The sequence below is a fragment of the Hemibagrus wyckioides genome, linkage group LG23, assembly GCF_019097595.1.
Source record: "Hemibagrus wyckioides isolate EC202008001 linkage group LG23, SWU_Hwy_1.0, whole genome shotgun sequence".
Classification (NCBI taxonomy): Eukaryota; Metazoa; Chordata; class Actinopteri; order Siluriformes; family Bagridae; genus Hemibagrus; species Hemibagrus wyckioides.
In genome coordinates this window covers 4128660-4150759 of record NC_080732.1, presented here as the reverse complement: position 1 = coordinate 4150759, position 22100 = coordinate 4128660, and the positions used below count along the sequence as shown (strand labels likewise).

The 22100-nt window shown below is 41.9% G+C and overlaps 1 protein-coding gene across 4 annotated transcripts in view; it reads left to right on the top strand.

Annotated features, from left to right (window-relative positions):
* The first annotated feature begins 4764 nt into the window (after positions 1 to 4764).
* sulf1 (sulfatase 1) overlaps positions 4765 to 22100 on the top strand; it is a 40125-nt gene continuing 22789 nt past the window's right edge. For 3 of the 4 annotated variants that reach the window (XM_058376713.1, XM_058376714.1, XM_058376716.1), the window contains exons 1-2: positions 4765 to 5138; positions 20637 to 20863. In XM_058376713.1, coding sequence (XP_058232696.1) covers positions 4957 to 5138; positions 20637 to 20863 — 409 coding nt within the window. In that variant the 5' untranslated portion in view covers positions 4765 to 4956. The remainder of the gene's footprint in view (positions 5139 to 20636; positions 20864 to 22100) is intronic. The other variant, XM_058376715.1, reaches the window with a different exon arrangement.

Below are 22100 nucleotides of genomic sequence, written 5' to 3'. Positions count from 1 at the left end.
CTTGGGTTTGGAAAATGCGGGCTGAAAATAGAACACTGAGCACAGGTATGTTGGAGAAGGAATTCACGAAAAAACAGAAGGAAATGTGAGCCATCCGTTCAAGATCCGGAAATGTCTGTGCACCACTCTTTAAAGTACTACTCCTCTACAAGGTAAGAAGACTGTTTGACCTCTTATGCGCTGTCTTTCTGTTATGAGTCATCTAGACTTTTTTCCCCTCACAGAAGCCTTCACATGTCTTCCTCTGTCTGTGTTTTAATTGAGCACTGTGAGTATATCCAGAGCTCAGGTTCAGACTTTGAACTTGTCTCTTCCCATTAAATGCCACATGTGTCTTTCTTGCGTGAACTTTTTTTTTTTTGGCATGAAACCTATTTGGATCTCTCTCTCCCTCTCAGGATCTTCGAGAAGCTAGGTTTTATTTACTCTTTTTTTTGTACACGGATTGTTTACCAAGCAACAGCACAATTTAAATGGACTTTTCTAACACATCTACTCATTCAGTGGGATTTCCAGTATCATTTTTTTTTTTTTTTTTTATCAAGAATGCATTTCTGATTTGATTTCCGTCTGTACTCTGGATTTTACTTAATCCTAGTATTTTCTTTCTGTCTATCTTGTTTGCAGTTGCTCCTCATCTGCCTTAAGTATGGCATTAGCAGTGCTTTCTTCTAGCGTCTGGGACTCCCTCTGGATAATAAATTCTGCATCTTAGTTGTCCATTCTTAGTTTTGGCATCCCAATGCATGTGAGAGCTGCTCATGTAGGTGGTGACACCTAGCTTTTCTTTTGATCTTCTGTTGTATCTCTTTCATCTTTCTGGTCACTATCACCATCCAGACTTGTTTTATTTGACCCGTCTTCCCCTTGAGTTAAGGGGAAAAAATGTTTTACAGATGAGGTAAAGATTAGGCTTGCTTCTGCCTGGAAGATCCATATAGCCACTTTGATGAACAACAGTGATGATTCAAGGCCAGACCGGGGGTACGTGGCAGATTCACAGGAAGTGACTACTTGTGTTATCAGTTTCAACTTTTGCAAGCTGCTGGAACCAACACAGTTATTACGACTTCGAACATCAAACCCTTATTGTTCTGGAAATTCTGAATTTCTTACATACAAAGAAATTGAGTCTTTGCCAAAGAGAATGTTCTTTGTTCGACTTTTGTCATCAGGAATATTGTATTTCCTCCAAAGGTGATTTAAATAAATTTGATGGAAGTATATTGTACATACAAGACACATTGTACTCACAAGACTTGCCCACTTTTACTCCCTGTTTAATTGCCTTTCATGTTTGTGAGAAGTGAAACTCTATTCGTCTTCGTATAAGTACTTCATATAGTTCTTTGATGTGATTACTTACCACAATTTGGACATAACAGCCTTCCCACCCATCAATTAGCATTAGATCAGAGGTAGTAATTGTGACACCTTTCTGTTTAGTGATGATATTTATTCCCATTTAACCTGATCAGATGCCTTTGGATTCTGTGAATGTTGCAAATCTTTGGATTTCAAAATCCATTGGTCTGTCAGTATATTATAGGATCATTTGTCACATGTGAGTTTGCACTTTTAAGCAGGTAGCTTTGTGAATGTCTGTGTGTTCAGCTGTCACTCTGTATGGAAACGTTTTACAGCCAAGACACAGTGCACCATAAACCCTATACATAACCTTCAGTCCACCCCCACAGCTTCAGCTGTTTTTCCCTGACATGAAGTTGAGAAGAAGCCGCTGTGACCTCTGATCCTGAGTTGGGAACCCAGCAGGACATTCCTATTTATATTTCATATAGGCTATCTAGGTGCTAATGTGCCATGTAAGCCTAACCGTTGCATCCATGTTGTCGGTAGCTATATCGGTGCAATGGAGGGTCTATCAGACCTGAGATCAAACATGATGCATTTTATGGCGTTCAGCATCTGGCTTTTAGATGAAACCTTTGTGGTTAAGCTACTAATCTAATAACCTAGGAAGTGAAATCCCACTACTGCCAGAGAACCACTGATGGATTCTTGAAGAAGACCTGTAACCTTGCTACTGATATGTGTGTTGGGAGGCTGACATGGTGGAATCCCCCGTTTAGACCGTTTCTCTTTCCGTCCCTGCTGTGGTGCCAGGTTCAGGACCAGTGACACTCTCCAGATCTTATTCAAGTATAATTAATGAGAGTAATGAACCGAATAACCCTCTCAAGGTCCTTGCTGCACCTGCAACCCTCAGTCTGGAGTGGAGTGCCTTGCAGGGGTTAACTCTTGCAGGAATTGTCCTCTCTATACCTCTCTCTCTCTCTCTCATGTGTCTCTCTTCAATGACCTCCTGCAGGGACTTTACGCTGTCCATGGGCAGGATGAGTTCAATGTGTCCACCCTCCTATTCTACCAGGCTTTTTCGGTTTTTGAAAGACTCTCTCTCTCTCTCAGCTCTTATAGCCTGATAATCAGCAGCATCAAATTCCCAGGCATGTCCCCTTCTCTTCTATTCTCCCCAAAATTCAAAATAATTAGCTTGCATGCCTAGAAAAGTTTGGAGCAAACATGAGAAAAATGTGTCCAAGGATATAATTTAAATGCAAACTGCACCATGTGATGTAGTCAATATTAAGTGGGCCATCTTGGATAACGATTCTGATGTCCACCAGGCTGTTGGCCTCTGCCCTTTCACAAAGGTCCTATGGTGTTGGGGGGTTGGAGGTTTGGTTGAGGTTTAAGGTGGACAACAGGGAGTCATGAAGGAGCGGGTGGATGGAGGGGGTTACCCTTTGTGAATTTTCTCAATCCAATTTGGGCTCTGCATTTCCCCTCCTTTGCAGATCTTGACTAACCCAAAAGCCGGGAGGCTTCTATGTCCAAATGAAAATGCCTTTGTTTGATTTAGTTTAATATCCTGCACATGTAAAGTGAGTGACCGCGCAGTTCCACTGGACATGCCCAACTCGAACAACATGCTGAATAGACAAAACACACGATGGATGTGTTTGTCTTAGGCGTCATGTCTCATAGGTGAGCGTGTTAAGTAAAACTCTATTTGATTGCACGCACCGCATGCATTATAGACTGAAGAGGAAAACCTGTCTGACAGATGTGTACAAGGGCATCAAACCTGCCTCTCATCCAAAGCTTTAAACAGCTGGCAGGAGGTTAAATGTTATTCTGCGGTACTGAATTGTTAAGTCGTGTTTTGCCATCTGGTGGCTTCTAGTCTGCTTAGCTCTTAATCAGTGAAGAATAAGCCAGATTGAACATATTAGTGGAGGATACACAACTAGTCACTAGGACAAGCAGACAAAAGGGCTTCAGCTTCCTTTACCGATGATCATTCACGTTTGTTTGGTTTTGACCGCTGAGAGGATTGTGGTCTGTGAAGATTGATTAGTGTGTGTGTCACGGGGGTCCTTCCAGACTGAAACTAATACCAGGGGAACAGGTGTGAATGCGGCTTTACAGAATGCTAATAGGTCACTTAGCAGCCTTTGTTTGCATTTCCTCACTCCTGATGAACTTACTCGGATGTCGCAAGCACACTGGAAAGTGTATTGGAGCAACACACGGCTTAAACTTAAAGCTTTGACGAGATGAAGTACCTGGTTACTAATGTTGCACATTAATGTAGACATGAATAGGGGATTATTGGAAGCGCTAACAGCATGCGATCGTATGCCGAAATCCGTAATCGAGATTGGTGTTTTTTTTTATTTGTTCTGTGAGTTTCGGAGAATGCGCTCTGTGGAAGAAAAGGCTTCTTTGTGGGTTCTTGTGATTGATGGTTAAGGGTTTCTAAATGGAGCCATCATTAAAACTTTGTGAAAGGGAAATCCTCTGTTGTGGCGTATTATATAGATTCTTTAAGGGTTTCCCTGAGGGACAAATCAAAGAACCTTGAAATGAAACATGATCACAAATATATATCAACACTTTGTTAAGAAAAAAAACATGGAGGGTTTTTGTTTTTTCCAAATGGAAGACCCACACTTTAGATGTTCATAGTTCAACTTTAATGTTCCTAATTTTAAACCTAAACTTTGCAGGGATTAAAGACCTCCAGTCTGTGTGTTACTGAGTAACAACAGACTCTGTAAATATACGTTAGAAAAGTATCGCACATCCGAAAAGCTTACTGTAATGGAGTTTTGACGTCAAAATATTGATGTATCATCTGTTTGCCCAGATCTAATGGACGGAATGGTGATATAATTGGAATTTAATGATCGTTCTTCAGCAAGTTCCTGTCATAGTCTTGCGTCAGGAAAAGTTTAGTGTTTAGATTTGCAATCAGCAAAGATTAACTAGATTTGCAGGAGATTTACATTCTGTGGTCTCAAAAGAAATTGATTTTCCATAGAGTCCTTTCTGTTTGGGTGTTTTCATGCTGGTAGATTGTGAAAGGCAGGAATGTTGCCTGTGGTAAAGATTTATCACACCTAGGTGTGAGTAGCGCTGTCTCAGTGTTCCAGAGACTGTTTTGGTGTGTGTCCTGGCTTCTCATACACCTTGATTCCTGTATTTGCGGTGTGTGTGTGTGTGTGTGTGTGTGTGTGTGTTCAGGACATAGAAGTGCAGATTTCTGATAGTTTGGATTGCAGTTGGTCAAAAGGTCCCCCGAAATCCCCCCTCCCCCCATGCACACACCTCTCCACACACCATTGCCCTCCCTCCCCTTTCCTTTCCCTTACTCTCTTTCTCGCATACTCTCACACACTTTTCCCTCCACCCATCAACCCACCCCCTCTCCTCTCTCTCTCTTCCTCTCTCTCTCTCTGTCTCTCTGTAATTCTCAGGTTACGGTGGCCGGAGTTTGCAGACATCCCTAGCGTCCCCCCTTCTTCCCCTGCCTTCTGTCCTTGTCCCTGCCTCCAGCCTGGGAAGAGCCACCCAGCGACCTCTCTGATTGGACCCGCTGGTTTGTCTTGACACGGCTCGAGCGGTGCGAGCCCGGAGGACGTGTTTCAACAGATGGTTAGGGCTTGGTGTGTCATCACATCGAAGAAAGGATTAGAGGAGGAAGGTTGTCCTCCGGGAGCTGTGTGGTCCCCACTTACAGCAGCGCAGCTTCAGGAGAGAGCGCAAAGTGAGGACGCCAGGTCCTCGCTTCGTCTTCAGCACCAGACGACTAAACTCCTGCGTGTGTGTGTCAGGTACTTGGGTTTTATTTCTCCTTTACATGATTTCAATTAACTCAGTTGACATTTGCTGTCAATTCTGTAAATATATATATATATATATATATGTGTATGTAGTAATTTTGCAGTTATTTTACTTTTTAGATTTTAACCTGAAATTCTTTAACGTCACGTCACTTTTTTTTTAATTGTATTTGAGAAATTGTTTAATGAAAGACCATGCCGCTGCAGTACTCTAAAGTCTAAATAAGTGAACAGGATGGAACTTCAATCCAGCGGCTTAAACAAATTCCAAATGTCTGTTTCGGGACAACAGTAATCCTGCACATCAGTCATTTCAACATCGTTGTCTTTTAACAAATGTTGAAAAGCTTCCGGACTGACTGTCAAAGCAGAGACGTGCACTTGAGTGAGAGAGAGAGAGAGAGAGAGGGGCGGCATGAGGAATTTGTGGCTCGCTTCAGTTATTTATCTCCACTGAGTTGCAGAGAGAGAGTTGAGCATCGGGCAGCGGCAAGTATTATTTATGTATGTTGCTGTGGGCCATGTGTAGCAGAGATCGTGTAATGAAAACAGGCAGGTGCCCGGAATAAAGGCATAAAAGCATAAAGCACCGGTGTATGACTAAAGTTTATGGGTAGTAATCAGCCGTGCATGTGTCTCACACTCGCACACACAGCTAAATGTAACTGACAAAACCACAAATGCAAGGTCAGTGAGTTCAGCATGAGTCAATTCATTACTAATGATCAGCGTGGCACGGCAAGAGGATGTGAATTTAGGAGCTGCTAAGTTTATTGCTGTTGCCTAAAACGACTGCAGTCAGTCAGATCTTTACTACAATTTATTTGACGTCTTAAACTGGCAAGAAATGATTTGGCTAAATTGATCGGAATTATTACGTTTTCTTTTTCTTTTTGTCAAAGTTGTCAAAGTCATGGAAGAATTGAGTGAAAATGATAAGAGTAGGGTTTTTTTCCCCCTCTTCTCTCTCTCATGTCTCTGCACTGAGACTGATATAAAATAAATCATAAGTAATCTGTGCCAGCTGTTCAGAGCTCTCCAAAGCTTCTCTTCAGTCTTTTTATTGGTACTTTGACCCTGCTTCTTTTTTTTTTCTCCCCAATCCCCTGGACACCCCGTTCAAAGCACTGGCACCACTTTACCGTACGGACGTCGCCATTTCTCATTTATTTGACCACTGTTTTCAAAATTGCAATATAACAGCAATCTTATTGCCAGCCTGCATGAGATACGAGATACGAGATATGACCACCATTTTTCCACTGATCCATAAACAGTGCTCGCAGCTGTTGTAGATTATTTGCGATTCTTGGGAAGTCTTTGCCAACGCAAATATTACTCCCGTAGCCGGTTAGGCAGCATATGAAAGTTTGAAAGATCGGAGGCACATTCAGGAACACAGAAGTGTGTCCTGCGTTTACGACGAGTGCCTCTCAATCGCACTCATTATATTGTGCTCACACTCTGGCTTCCAGACGTTTTCTCCTCTTTATCCGTAAACTCGAACCAAAAGCTTTTTTTTCTCTTTCCTGCCTTCTCCACCTTTTCGTTCTGGTGGAGAAAGTGGCTGTGTCAAAGCCGCGTTGCACATGTTCTGTCTTTCCGTCAAACAACCAACCCCCCCGCCCCGGTGCCAGACGCTAAGCAATCTGCGGCGCTGGTTCTGTTCAGCACTTGAAACACTGCTGTTTTATTTATCCAAGGTTACCTTTAGTTCATTAAGGTGATTAGTTGATTCCAGGTGAAGGCTATGGCAGACCTGAGGGGGATTGAGTTCGTCTGAATCTTATTTACCGCTGTCACTTTACCAGATGATCTGATGAGCCTTTCTGCTTTGTGTCTTAGTCACTTTCTCCAAGGCTGAAAGGCTGTGACTGTTTTGTGTGTGTGTGTGTTGAACATGGAAATTATTATTTAAAAGCTATATTTATTGTGACTTAAAATCCCTCCCTGTGTTCTCCTAAAACACTCCATATGATAGAATGTGACACTAACGTGACAGAAACGACGGATACTTACTTTCGACGATTTTTAAAATTCCTTTAAACCAGAGAACATTATTACTTCCATATAAACCACACACATAGAAAAGTGGGGGGGGGGACCATCCAGCATCCTTAAACACTGTTTGATGGGTCTCTCTGGGGAGCTTTTGTAAGCTATCCATTTGAGTCACTGGTATAGTTCGAATAATACTCAAGTGTTCTTGCTTTTTTCTTCTTTTCACACGGTTGAAAAAAAAACTTTTTAAATTAATTTCTGCATTTATTGCAATACAAAGGTTTACCACACAGGATTCCATAACAATGGATTCTGAATCCCCCCCCAATCTTGCTATCATTTGTGTAAAAGCAAACTGACTACTGAAGCCAGTAAGTAACTCCACTGCTGTCTGAGGATTTATCAAATTCTTGTTTTTTTTTGTTTTTTTTAATTGCTTGAAAATATTTTATTGGCACTAATCGTTTCACAAAAGCGTTAATTACTATTTAGTTAACACGCTATGTAAAACCATATAATAAAGTTTTCCCTTTTTTTTCTTGAAAAGTTTCCAAAGCATCCTCAAATATTCCAAGCCTTTTTCTAAAACTCTAAGCCCCTAAAGATTTTATTTGTTCATTTTTTTTCCATTTGTCAGTTTTGTGCTGTGAAGCCGCTGACATGGCAGTGAGCGAGTCGGTCTGAAAAAGGAAATCGCACTGCACTCTAAAGTGGCTGTTTATCTCTGTACTTAATAACAGCATCCCACAGGAAGCGAGGCCGTGCCTTTATTTTTTTTTAACAGGCGGACTGTGAATTTCATAGAACACAGAGCTTGCTCGCTCACTCTCTTTTTCTCTCTCTCTCTCTCTCGTGCATCACTGTAATGCAAAATCATGTCAGGTTTGTAATTGTGTAGTCCTTGATGTGTCCGTTCATCAAAGGGGAAAGTCCTTAGCATGAGAATGATCCCAGGTCCGGGCGGATAAGCATCACTCCTTTTTCCTCTATGAGAAAAATTCGCAGCTGGGAATAATGGGGAATGTGAGATGTAGGAAGAGTGTCCAGAGAGAGTTGGTATGAAATCTATTTGAGGTTAAATTTGTCTGAGAGGATTCGCATGTTCAGAGTGGAAGTCCGAGGACTACAGCTTCAGCCTGAAAGCCGCAGCCTGAGCATGTTCTCCCTGCTGCCTCACCTTTTGGGGTGCAATAATCTGACAATCTGGTTCAGATCTGAGAGAGAAAAAGTGCTCCACGTGTGTCACGTGCAATTAAGTGGCCGTCAGAACGGATCGGAACAAGGGCCATTCAAAAGGTGACGCAGCCGGGGAGCTGGCGCTTTCATCTTCCGCTCCTCCAAAGAGCAGATAATGGAGAACAATTTGAGAGGAAAAAAAGGATGGGGGGGGCGAGTGAACACTCAGCTCGTCTAATAAAAGACAGCATGAGGCACTTTAGCTGCTTTTTTTTCTCCCCCTTTTGTACTTCTGCTAAAGAACATGTCACGGGGGGGTCTAGTGCTTCGTTTGGATCACAGTACTGTTTGATCCATTTTGCTGTACATCTTCGTCTACCTTTTGGAGTAAAGGTTTGGTTTGTAGTTCTGGTGGTTGGTTTTTCATGTGCATGCTGCCTAGACCTGATGACGGTTTTTGACTGGTGCGTGAACTGCCCTAGAGGATGCGTTTCTGCTCACTGCTTGATTGACAGATGTCCCTGAGGACATCCATACACTAGGTGGCAGTATACACCTACAACGTTGACTTGCAATTTATCAATAATCTTCGAGAGCGACATTTAATTCCAACTTTCCACATGCCCCTTGTGCTAGGAATCTGAGAGCTGGACAGATAGAGATTAGCCAAAAGATAAAGATTTGTTGAAATAAAGTAGCATGTCTCGACTGTTTCAGGTCTCTGCGGAGCAAATCCAATCAGCAGTCAGACTACGAATCAAGGTTCACCTAGCTTTATGTATTTATCTAGGTAGTTAAAATAAATCATTTTAGCAAGATGTTAGTTCAAGCTGGATTTTGCACCCACACTGTGCAAAAGTGGGGGAAAAAAAATCGAAACCCATGAACGCTTCCTTTTGATAGTTAAGCGAACAGCCACAGAAAAACAGACTGAGAAGAGATTTCAGCCAAGCTTTGGGATCAGAGATATTTATGCATGGCATGCTTAGCAGACTTGGCTCTCCACATCTCATGTTTGCTCTTCTGGCACCTACACAATAAATGAGCATGAATGTTTGGCTGCACGGTCCTTCCAAATGAATCATATGATTGAACAGATCATACACCTTGAGCGGGAGGCGGAGATTTGAAATGCAGGTGCCGGAAAGCCTGCGTGAGACGCCGAGAGTTAATTGAATTACAAATGGTGTGATTGCATGCTTCAAAAAGGTCTTGCACGTTTATACCACTTGCAGTGGAAAGAAGGGCCAGTCTTGGCACAAATTATAGGCTCCATCTTCTTTCTCTCTCACTCACTCTTTCCCTTCTCAACCCTTTTTGCTTTCTTTATTTTTCTTTTTTATTCACTTTCCCTCTCATTGTTTATACACGTGTGCGTGAGAATACAGAGACAGGTTGAAAATCATACTACTTGAAAAGACTGTCGTCGTTTCTTCACCGTTCCGTACAGCAGTAAGAGCTCTAACATGTGACGGACGAGCTCTGGGACAGCGGTTCTCCCAGTCCAGGTCTTTTCTCGCAATTTCCCACGACTCCTGTCTGCACACGTTCCACATTCTGGAAGTGCAGTGTTTCGCGGAGAGGCAGAAGCTCCACGGCTGGAGGCTGCTGACAGAGTTTTCACCTCTCCTCAACGGGGTGCTGAGTGGAATTCCTGCAAGCTCCTAAATGCCCCCGAGAGCTTTGCAGATTTTTTTATTTTTTTGGGGGGGGGGCTTTTACTTTTCAACACTATTGAGCTGCATTGTGTTAAGTCAACATGTATGGAAAAAGTGGGCTGATTTGTTCCCCTCTAAAATCTTTTACCAATGCCTCCCTCTGCATTGGAGACCACTTATTGTTGGGACATTCTCTTTACAAGAAGGTGCAGCTTCTGGTTTATGTGACATACAGACTTTATATAATTTGTCGTTTTGGATGAAATCATGCTTAAAAGTGGAACCAGGTGGAAAGTTTAAATCGGAGTTATAAGCATGTCTTCAGCATAACGAAGTTAGTACAATAAACAGAGTAAAGTATAGGGATTATGGCAGGAGTGAAGAGCACTAAATTTATAGCAGGTCTCTCTGTTTTAAACCATATTACACAAGTTTGCACAGTGAGGACTCTGGAAGTCTCCAGTGGTCAGGCCTGGTGTTTGTTCTGTATATATTTGGAATTTAAGCCCAATTCAATTAGGCCCACCTCATTACAGTAGCACTCATAATCCATTTTCCCTTCATAAACATGTGGTTTGGTGTTATTATTCCAAGTTTCATTCTGTAATCGTTCAATCAGTCAAAAGGCTTCCAAAGACTCAATAACACAAACCACTTAGACAAGCGTGACGTGTTAACAAAGCCTTCGATTCCCGGCATCGCGTCAAGCAAATCCGTGGAACAAGTGGCCTGGGAGGCATGCTCATTAATCATTAATGGGTCTGCACGGGTCATTATGTGTGTAAACCGCCTCAGTGGAGTCGTCGTGCCCAGCCATGGGCGTGAGTAATGAGCCTATGAGGCACGACAAAGCTCTGGAGATGTAAATGACTCGATTTTAGTTCCACCTAAAGCACTATGCCAGTTTTTTTTTTTTTTGTTTTAACTCCCACCAGTAAAAATAAAGGAGAGTAATGTCTGAAGCTTGTCCCATGTTTCTTGAAGCAGAAATCCTTATGAAATATAAGGATTATTGAAGTGGCAAAGTTGCTTTAGCTCAGACTCGAAGCTTAAAGCGGGAGCCCAATAGACATGGTTTATTTATGAAGAACAATTACATGGGTGGAAACTGACGGTTGATATCATCATTTCGTGGCACGTTGACGTCTCTCTGGATGCTTTTGACATAGAGACCGAAAAAAAAAACGACCACAGCGTGTAAAAAGTCTTCATTTGGCAGCCCAGTGTGTGGTAGCGGGTAGGTTTCTGAGCTGCAGATGGGAACTATAGCACTGGAATATTTTAGATTAGATGTTACTTTACATTGACATCTGGCTAGAAATGTCATGTTTATGTTGAAGCTGTCTATATTTTCCTCAGAATGATTTATCTGTCATGGGGTGAATTGGAACCATTCATCATGGGGGAACTTTTCTGAGAAAAAAAAGCAAATATTCGTTGCGATGCAAAGAAACGTTGTATGTATTCCTTATAGCAGCTGTAATTTTTCTGCAAAATGTAAACGTTTTGTCCACCAGTTCTTCCCCACTCCCAAAATACCCCATAAGATTTTTACAGTGCCTGTTTTTCTGTTATTTGTCATACACTTTTGATCAAAGGCGAAATCTTTTGACAGACCCTCTGCTGTTTTCATTAATTTTCCCTACTTTCTTCTTTCACAATCTGTTTTTTTGTGCTTTCTTTATTAACTTAGTGCTTATAAAAGAACCAGCGTCCTGGAAGCCTTTTAAACATGGCACAACTCGACCTCCTGCCTGACAGAAAGCAAGGAGAAAGCCTTGCTTGAGCAGCAGCAGTTTGAGCTTGAAAAGGAAAAAAAAAATCCAAGAAGGATCTCCAGTAGGTCTTTACTACATGCTTGCCAGATTTTAACAGTTCCCTTTTTTTTTTCTTTTTTTTTTTTTTAGCCTACCTGCCAACTTAGGTCTGTTGAAGTGCTTATAAAACAGCTTGGTAAGTAGCTGAAAAATGCAGGAGGAGGCTGCTCAGCCTAGTTTGCTGCCTTGCAGGTGGCCTGGACTCGTAGACCTCCTTGAAAGGAGTGTTGATCAAGTCTGGTTTATACTTCATGTGTGTACACATGCCTAGGCAGTAGCAACACAAGCATCATTGTTTGTATACTCACCTGAGTGCTTTTTGTACATCTGGGTGATTAATAAGTGATCACATTGTGCTATTCTGCCCCCAGTAATTATATTGTTAATACAACATTTAGCATTAATTGCATAATCAATTCTCCACAAAATTGCAGGCAGCCATCTTGACCTTATGGCCAAAAGTATACAGACACCTGACCATTACACCTGTATGTTTTGGGATGTGGTAGCTTAGTGGTTAAGTTGTTGGACTACTGATAGGAAGGTTGTGAGTTCAAATCCCCGAGCCACCAAGCTGCCCCTGCTGGGCCCCATAGGTTCTTAACCCTCAGTTGCTCAGTTGTATAAAATGTGTAGCTCCAGTTACTGGCGTCTGCTAAATGCCAGAAATGTAAATGCATGTTCTTATTTGAAGTCAAGTCGAGTGGGTTTTTCAACTCATACAAGTCTGATAAAGTGCACTACATGACAGTTCTCAATTTTGGAGCTCTCATGCTTTGGTGATTTGTGCCCATTAAAGAAAGTTAGTGAGGCACTGATGATTGTTTAGGAGGTCTGGGGTACAGTTAATCCAAAAGTGTGTTCAGTGGGGTTGAGGTAAGGTTGAGGCTCTGTGCAGGACCTTCGAGTTCTTCCATGGAGCTTTATTGAGTTTCCTTCATGGAGTTGTGGTGATCAGGTGTTCAGATACATTGGCTATGTAATGTCTAATCCTAGTTTAAAACCAAGTTGAGGAGTTTCAGCACACATACACTCCACATGGAGATGCTGCAGGGCTGATCCTCGTACCACGGTGGAACTTGTGCTGTGCTGCTGTCAGTATCAGCTTGTGGGATTTCTGAGGCAATGGGGACCTCTTTTCTGTGGTTTATAATGGATTATGGAATATCACAAAACTCTCCAAGGTCACATTTTCCTTCTCTTCCCAGTCTGAGTGCTCAGACATGAAGGCTAGCATAGACGACAAGGCTTATTGTGGGGATTAGTGTGGGATTTTGCCTGGGTTTAAGAGTGTGAGAGGGCTGTGTGACTTGCGGCTCACACGCAGTCATATGGATGCCAGGTGTCAGTTCCAGCTGTGAAGATGACTGAGGCGCTCATCTATCTGCTGGTGCTCTCCGGGTGTAATGTGATCGGTTACTGTGGTGTTTGGTGGGTGGCATGGCAAGGTGGCATGGCTCCTGACTGAGTCACTCCCTCCGTTTACTGGTACTTCATCAGTTCATACCTCACATGAAAGCTCATAACCTTCAGTATTTTTTGCCCAGGTCCAGATACCTCGACTTGATTACTGGACTTTCAAAATGTCTGCAGTGTACTGAAATGTAACCCTTGAAATCAGAGGAGCCACTTGTGTGTTTTTAATAATTTTCCTCTTAGTACATTCCTCTAGACACACACTCACAGTTCCCAGCAGACCACCTGGTGCCACAGAAAGCAAGACTTTGAAGTCTCAGAGTTGGATTAATTTGATCACATATTTACAAGCATTTATAATTAATGAAAGAACCCCTGCCAAGTCAGTACCCTCTCTGTTTCATTCAAGGGATTAGTTTTGGGCCCACTCTCATTGTTTTCTCCAAATATTACTCAGTGCCATTTCTCATTAACCACATCATCAATGTATTAAAATTGGTGACTGTAACAAAATCTGAGTCTTTGTTATCCATGCTCCCCGTTCTGCTCAGTGTAATCAGTGAAAGCTAACAGCTTCAAGCTAAATGTAGTCTGGTTTTATAATTACTGGACTATGCAGCCAGTGTTGTGTGGATTTGTCCATGTCTGGCTTGTCATTTTTATGCTTAAAAACAATGCATATGGTTTAGAAAATATTTTTAAAAAGCATGTGCTATTTTGTCGTTACTGGAATTTGATTAATATTCCAAGCTTTTTGTGGTTGTTAGTATGGGTCATGAGTTGAAGAAAGTTTGGAGTCTGTGCACTACATATCACAAGAACTTTTTCTTTGTGGGTTGTGTGAACCTAAGATCCGGGGTACTTACCTCATGTGCCCTCTTCTATGCTGACTTGATCTACAAGCCTGACACAGTCATTCCACTCGGGCGTCTGAAAGCCCCAGATCTTCAACCTCCGGACCTCAGAATGATTGAGACTTTCCACCTTTTTGGTGTGATGATATGTTGGATCTCCATAACTTCCCAGTTCATACTTTTTCACCCCTGAGTACTACAGACCGTATATTTTTAAATCCACCACAAGCACGGGGTCTTGGAGTTTGGTATAAAAGCAGAAGACTTACTTGGCTGTACAAAATTATGCGAGTAAGAGAAAGGGCTGGTGCTTCATCTTTTAAACATGTGGAAATGACTGTCTGGGTCGCTCTGCAGAGGTGTGTGGTATGTCATTAGTGAAAGCCAGTGTGTCTGTATGGTATTCTCTCGACAGTGATTAAGTCAAATGACCCAGCGAACCAAGAACAAAGTGAAACCACTTCAGTGGGTTGGCGCATTCCTCTTCTCACCACGTAATCAGCACTTAAGCCCACCGGCAAAAAAGCTGCTCACAGAGCTCTGCTTCAGGAAAATGAGTACATTTGGACTCTCCATAGGTTGGCTATCTAGGTTCGAAACTTTCAAGGCCAGTGCGGTTTAAAGGCCCATTTCTTCGCTGGTTTAGATCATGTTTGCAAAGAGTGGTCACAGAAGCATCCTGAATTTGACTTATTTCTTGCCCGTACTCTAGGTTTTTATGGCTTTAACATTAGTTTTATTCTTTCACATTTTTTCAGATCAGCCATAGCAACATAGTGTTACTAGGGCTGTGTGTGTGGACAGAGCACTCGTTGACAGAGGCTCTGTGTGCTTGCGGTGTGTTCTGGCCACAAGCCTGCTTGGCACGATGGGATTTCACACACTGCGCTGCTCAGTGTGCGCGTCCACCGCCGCCAGATCCTGGCCCATTACAAAAATGTTTGCGAAACCCAAACCTCGCCATACACCGCTTCTGCGGCTCGGCCGGCCACCGCGCCCCTGGTGGGAATAATCAGCATACAGATGCATGCATGCATGCAGCCCTTTATACCCCACTAAACACACACAAACACACACTCTCCCTCTTATGTACCTCCATTCCCCAGATGACTGAGTCAGCACTTTCACTTGCTTCTGTTCAGTTCACTTGCTTTAGGTTAATTTCTACCTTTTCTCTTTTGAAATGGGAAGAAATCGCAAAATCTTGGCCTGTAGATTAGCCAGGGCAAGGCAAAGACACCAAGCAAGTTGAGGGTACAACTGGAGATTAGGTAGCTAGGGATTGGTGTTGTCTTGATGCTTCTTAAGTGGATGAATTGCTATCTCTTGTATTGCTTGTGATTGACTTTCTCTTGACAATCCTTATGTTTATGGATTGTTTGGGATTCCTGGGACCTTAATTACACTAAAGTTTAGTAATTGCTTTGATTTTGAGTTGCTTGGTACTGTCAATATTTTCTCCAAACTTCAATAATTGCTCCTGCTTAAACTATGATACTAAGGACAAGCTTCTTTCTATCTCAAATGCTCTAATCCAGAGGACCCCCCCCCCACACACACACACACTTTTTATTTTTTTTTTTAAATGAAGAGCTGAATTTTTGATGTTGATATTAGCTGGTAGATGTTTGCACTAAAACCAGATGTGCGGGAAGTGTGAGCTGCTTGGACGTGGCAGGATGAAACGGTGTGGTTTGGTCAGATTCTGCAAGTGATCCTGATGCAAGTTGCTGCCGGCCGCCAATGGACAAAAAAAGAGGAAATGTGTTGCACAAAAGGATTTTGATGGATGAACTGAAAACCCCAGGTTTTCAATTGGTTGCATCAGTCTGGTGGCTGAAGCCAAAGGGAATAAAAGGGGCTGTTATACAACTGCACTAAGTAGGTGGTGAAAGAGGGATTTTCCTTACGGTAATTAGGGGAACTCGGAGCTGTTACATTTACATGTGCTTTCTGGGTAATTCTATTATGGCTTGTTGCATTTATACGGATGAAGGTCTGCAAGAAAATAAGCAATGTGAATAAACATGGTTCCAGTTATGAACAAAGTGGTTTGATTACAGGCCCATTAAGTTAATTGTGGATTTGCGTCTTCATTTAAAATGTGGTCGATATATAAACCATAGCTAAACCAGTACTTCAGAAATATTGTGACAATATTGCTATGCAACATGTTTCAGACTTTTACTGTACAGTTTTCTAACCCACATATACAAGCTTCACCCCCCACCAAACTAGACTTGCTTAGCATTACAGAAAAGGACACATGAGGCATTGATGTTTTAAACCAGGCAGTTTGGGGTCATTTCAGGAAAAAAGGGCAAGCCTAGTGGTATTTTCATTGCAATTGCAGAGCACGGTAAAATTTATAAACTGATCCTTTAAGTCAATCTGATGATGCTGACTGAGCCCCACCTTAGATATGTTATTTGCTTTTGCTTTTTTTTTATGGTAAGCCTGATGACTAAATTATATCCTCCTTCAAAGATTAATGCAGTTGGAAAAAATGTTCCCCATCAAGACACTCCTTGTATTTTCATTCTCAGCTGTGTTATCCAGTGACCCCTGATATGCATTACATACTTTAGACCCAGGGGACTGTGGGTTGGATTAGCTTGCCTACATTGTAGCTGCATCATCATTTCGGGCTCTGCCTGCCAAGTCTCTCTTTGCTATTGTCTCATAAATCTACATGGCCAAAAACACAGCTGCATTGCTGAGCAGAAGCCTTCAAAATTTGGTGTACCATTGTTTATACAGAGAGGGCAGGGGAAAAAAGGGGGATACAGCATAATGATGGAAGTAAAGATTGTGGATTGCGGTGAAGGACTCTTGGTCTGTCTTTCCATTAATCTGAAAATTACCCCCATTTTCACCAGGGGCTCTTTTTGGCAGCTGTGCATCAGGCTGAAAGCTGGCATAGTGGTCTTTTTGTTTTTTCTTCTTTGAACCTTCAAGACTACTTTTTTCCCCTTTCCATCATCCCCAATATTATTCCGTGAGCTTATCTCTAATTAATACAGTAGAGGCTAATTTAATGGGTGATTTGGTCTAATCCCTTAAAACAATAACTGATGAGAGATGATGCTCTTTTTGCTGGGCATCTGTGGTCCAAAAGAAAGTGTTGATGTGTGTGACTGGGAAGCCCACAAAGAAGTGGTGTCACAAAAACAGCCTGGCAAATGAAAAAAAAAAACTCCAGAAGCTAAAAACTTCTGATTGGCCTTTAAATTATTTGGCAGTTTCTTTGGAGTGTAATGCATCATAGACTGCAGTAACGTCTGGGGTCTTGTTGTGGTTGTCGTAATTGTATTCATCAAAACTGTTTATTTGTAAATGATTTACGTCCACCCTGAAACTTGAACTTCATTCAGACTTCTGTGTGCTTGTGTTACTTGTGTTACCCATTCATTCACCTTTCCATTTATGTCCATCCATCAGAACAGCACAGTCCACAGGATTCCTGACTGGCATATTTATTACACCTTAGGAGTGTGTATGCTCTTTAGCCCTGACTCCAGGCAAGCTCATCCACCCCGGCTGCTTCTCAGACATCCACTGGTCTGTGTAGCCTTTCTCTTGGAGCACAGACTTGTTCGAGAACAAAATAGTGCTTGTTAGTCAGGCTACTTTAAAGCTCTGGCACCTAGTTGCACTTGTACCTTATACTGCAGCACAATTGCTTGCACAACGGTTTCTCATAAGCCAGTGAAGGCTGCCAGTTTTTCAGCAGGACGTTTCATCAATAAACATGAACATTAAAATAGCTGCATGCCAGGCCTGTGCTATTTTGGCCAGGGTGGAATAGTGGAAGGCCAGCAGCAGTGGTCTGCTCCTTTGTTTCCTGCTGCTCATGGAAAACGGTGAAGTGGACGACTGCATTCGCATGAAAGCTTTGAGGCGGCCAAGCACTTTTCTTAAGTAGTGGGTTAGCGCAGGACTCGTATCGGCACATGCCTAAGAGGAGCCTCTGACTATCGCCAGGCCTGTCAGCTCAGACACTTCTTTTTCTTTGGAATAATGGAGGTAATTAAAAACCAAGCCGTAATTTCTGACCTTCCAGAGCTGAAAATAGAAGTGCTTTTTCACTGTAACCATTTTCTGAAATTGCACTTCTCTGGTTTTAAGTTAATCCGTTTGAATTGCTGGTGTGGTAATTCTGCTGAACGGCAGGAGGCTGTTGAGGTGCTAAATAGCCGGTTGATTATAAATCACACCACAGCTATTGGCATAACATCACACTCGATGTTTGAATGTAGGTATGGTACTGTTTTTATTGTTTGTTTGCTTAAATAAACACAACATTCTCAGTGTTGCTCTGTGAATTCTGCCTCTCACAGTTCCCTAACCTCAACTACACTCACTCTAGTTCATAATTAGTCTCAGACCTGTTAAAGCCACAGGACTGCTTTGCTTGTGCAATCATTACTTTTGTTTGCGTGTGAAATGTTTGGTTCCCGAAATATAAACAAACCAGTAGACTAATTTAACCACTGCGACCCAGACCAGGTATTTACTAAAGGATAAATGCACTGCCCTCCACAGCATATTTATGATAATAAACTTGGTCTTTCTAGATCCTGTGAGCTTCATATCTGACAAGTTGCTCTTGAATCCTCTTGAAGGAAAGTAAACACCTCGCACTTGTGCAATGTTTTTCGCTGGGTCTTGTAGGAATCCAGTTCTATGCAATGCACACCTCTAGTCTCAACAAGATGCCCTGTGAACCTTCTGGCAAGCTTTCACCTCTGGTTTCTGTCTGTTCATGTTAAATAATTATCGTATGCATGTGTAATATTCACCTGCATTTGTGTGATCGTGCAAACGTATGATCAGAGAAGGTCTGATGGTCGGACCAAAGCTTAGTTTACATGATGCACATTTTGATGTCCCGATAGGTTTAAGGATAAAATGTGCTTCAACCTGTGCACTTCCCAGGAACAAAGGATGGATTTGCTTTTCCGTCTGGTTTCTCCCAACATTTCTTCCTCGTATCGTCTCGGGTAGATTTTCCTCACCGCTGTAAAATGTGTCACATTTTCTGTAAAGCTACTGACGAAAGTTCTATACAAATCAAATTGAATTGCCTTAGATGTAGGTCTGTGTCTGAACCCTGCTACCTGTCCACTAGGGGTTTATCCAACCAAATAGCACCAATATTTGCACAGCACTGCAGTGAGGACTTGGCTGGCTGGCCCTCGCACTGCCTGTCACCAATTTTCGCTGTCCAAAAAAGCACTTAAAGGTTTATCTGAGAAACTGCTTATCAGCAGGAGTGATTTACTACTGAAGCACTGTTTAGTGTTTTTACATGTGTAACAAGGAAATATGTGTTTCGAGGGATATCCCACACACGAGCCCTTTGTCTTAATCGGTTCTCAGTGTGTGAATGTTCATGGGAAGATTGGCGTACACTGATGATGAAAGCTCAGGTGCATATTAGTTTCAGTCCTATTTGTTTCACCTCATCGATTCCAGACAAAGATCACGCAATCTGTTGCCCCTTGAGATATGCGCATTAATGACATTCATGGTCAAGTGTATGTGTCAGGGTTTTTTTTTTTTCAACATAATTGTTGTCTAATTAGGTTAGAATGGATTCATTTGCAAAAGATTTCTAATTAGTTTGGAAAGATATCCTGACGCAAGGGTTTCCCAAGGCGCATGGCAAAGTGTGGTCTTTGTCATCTTCAGCGATGTGTAGCGCCCACTCCCACCGCCCACAGTAGGGAGGTTAATGTAGCGGAACCTCCACCTCCCTGTCCTCCCTCTCCTCGCTCTCCTGGGACCCTCATTCCCCACCAGCCATCCTGCAGGGGTCATAACACGCAGATCATGATTGACATCTCAGCACTAAACCCCGATTGGCTTCAGGCCGTCATCACCAGCCAGTGGGAAAGCTTCTGTGAGTGGATCTCAATGGGACAGACAGGGAGAGAAAGAAAAGCGAGACAACCGGTGAGAGAATACTGGTTTGTCAGCACACACAGGAAGTGAATACATTGCCCTCAGGTCTCTCCGGTTTTTGGATTTTGTCTGTATGTAGTTGAGGAGAAAGGAAAAATGATGAGAGCAGGATAAGCACTTTGCAGGTAGGATTTAAAAAGATTATATCAAGTTTTGACTCGTTTATTTTCTAACCGCTTGTAGCTCCGAGTGAAATCATTTTGATGAATGAAGATGTTGCATACGTGCCATGCAGTGAATACCCATGAATCCATTGTAGCACCCATTTATCAGGATACCTTGCTGAACACTTTATGCGACAGATGTTTCTGTGAAATCTTTGCTTCTTTTGGTTTGAGGATCCTGACTATACAGAGATGACATTAAGTTTAAGAGCCTCTGTTAAATGATTTATCAGGTGTGAGTGTGTTTAAATATTTAGCCACATATCTGGAACAGTCATTTAGGGTTTTTTTTTTTCAGTCTCAGTCTTTAAGACCGATTCCATTTCTCTCAGCCAAAGTACCATTTGCTTTTACCACAATTTTCCGAAGGATTTTACATATTAAATGGACATATGTTGTGACACGCTGATTTTTTTTCTTTCTTTCTTCCTTTCAGATCTGCTCATAAGAAGCTCCGGAGCACAGCAGCAGCATCCTCTCTCTCTTCCATCATGAAGGCTGAGTGCCTGGCCTTGCTGTTGGCACTTGCTCTGGCCGCTCCACTGTCCTGCTCAGCCTCCACCACACGGAGTCAGAGCCTTCGGGGCCGAGTGCAGCGCGATCGCCGTAACATACGCCCCAACATCATCCTCATCATGACCGATGACCAGGATGTAGAGCTGGGTGAGCAGGGTTTCCTCTAGAAGGAGACTGATAAGCAGAGAAAAAAGTTTCTTTTTCAGATTATTTCCTTCCTAATAATCCGATTTGTAGAAATGGACCAACCTCATTAATGCATGTCAATGGAAATTTAAATAAATCAAATAAATTGCTTCAAAAGTGAATGTTTTCCTCAGTTGTACAGTGTATAATCAGCTAATTAGAAATTATTTCCAACAACAATTATTATTATTATTATTATTATTATTATTATAACAATTATTATTATTATTATTATTGTTATTATCATCATCTCAGTAATGGTTATAATGTAATTACATAAATTAAAGTTATTTAAATTCTGTATGAAAAATGTGAAACAAAGTGTAACAAATATACATAAATAATAATGAAATATAATAGCAGAGATAGAAGAAACAAATATAAGAAATATAATAATAATAGAATAATTACGAACTATATAAAATTATCAGTATTTGAATCTGAATGACTTTCAAAAAAATCTGAGGAAATTTCATGCTAAAGAGTTTTCCATGATTTAATGATTTGTAAGGTTTGACATCTGAGAAACGTTTTGGGACATGATTTCTTCTCACATTCTGTCCAATAAGGACATTTTGAGTTTGTTTAGTTTTTTTCCTAAACACTCTGAAACGAGTTAAATCCTCAAGCTTAACTGCTGTTAGCTACCTGTTACATCGGGGATGTGTTTGTGATTTTTGTTGCTATGGTAACGCTTATACTACTTCCATGCTAATAAATTTGGTTTGTGTGAATCTAAACAGAGATTTCTAACACGGTGTCGAATTTACAGAGAAGATAAACATTTCCTTTTGAAATTTGCAAAACCATAGCCGTTGTGGTCCCGAGCCATGAAACTCTGGTTCTGAATCAAAGTCTTAAGATGAACTTAATATACATTTATAGAGAGCTTAATTTCACTGCTTTGTCCTCTTTGTAATAAACACACTTGTTTTCATGCAAGTTCTCCATTACTAACCTGAGCCAGCCAGGAAAAACTGAGCTAGTGTTCAGCGTTAGTGTTTTTAGCCAGCGTGACTCAGCAGTCGAGTCGTTCTCTGATTTGTGCCAAGACAACTGCAGTATGTCAGACACAATCTGGGAACCTAACTGTCGTCACTTTGACCATATAACACTCAGCAAGCCTCGCTCTCAGTGTGTCACATGAAAGGCCATTTCAGCCAGGCTGCATTTTAACCTTCCAACTGGAAATGAGAAC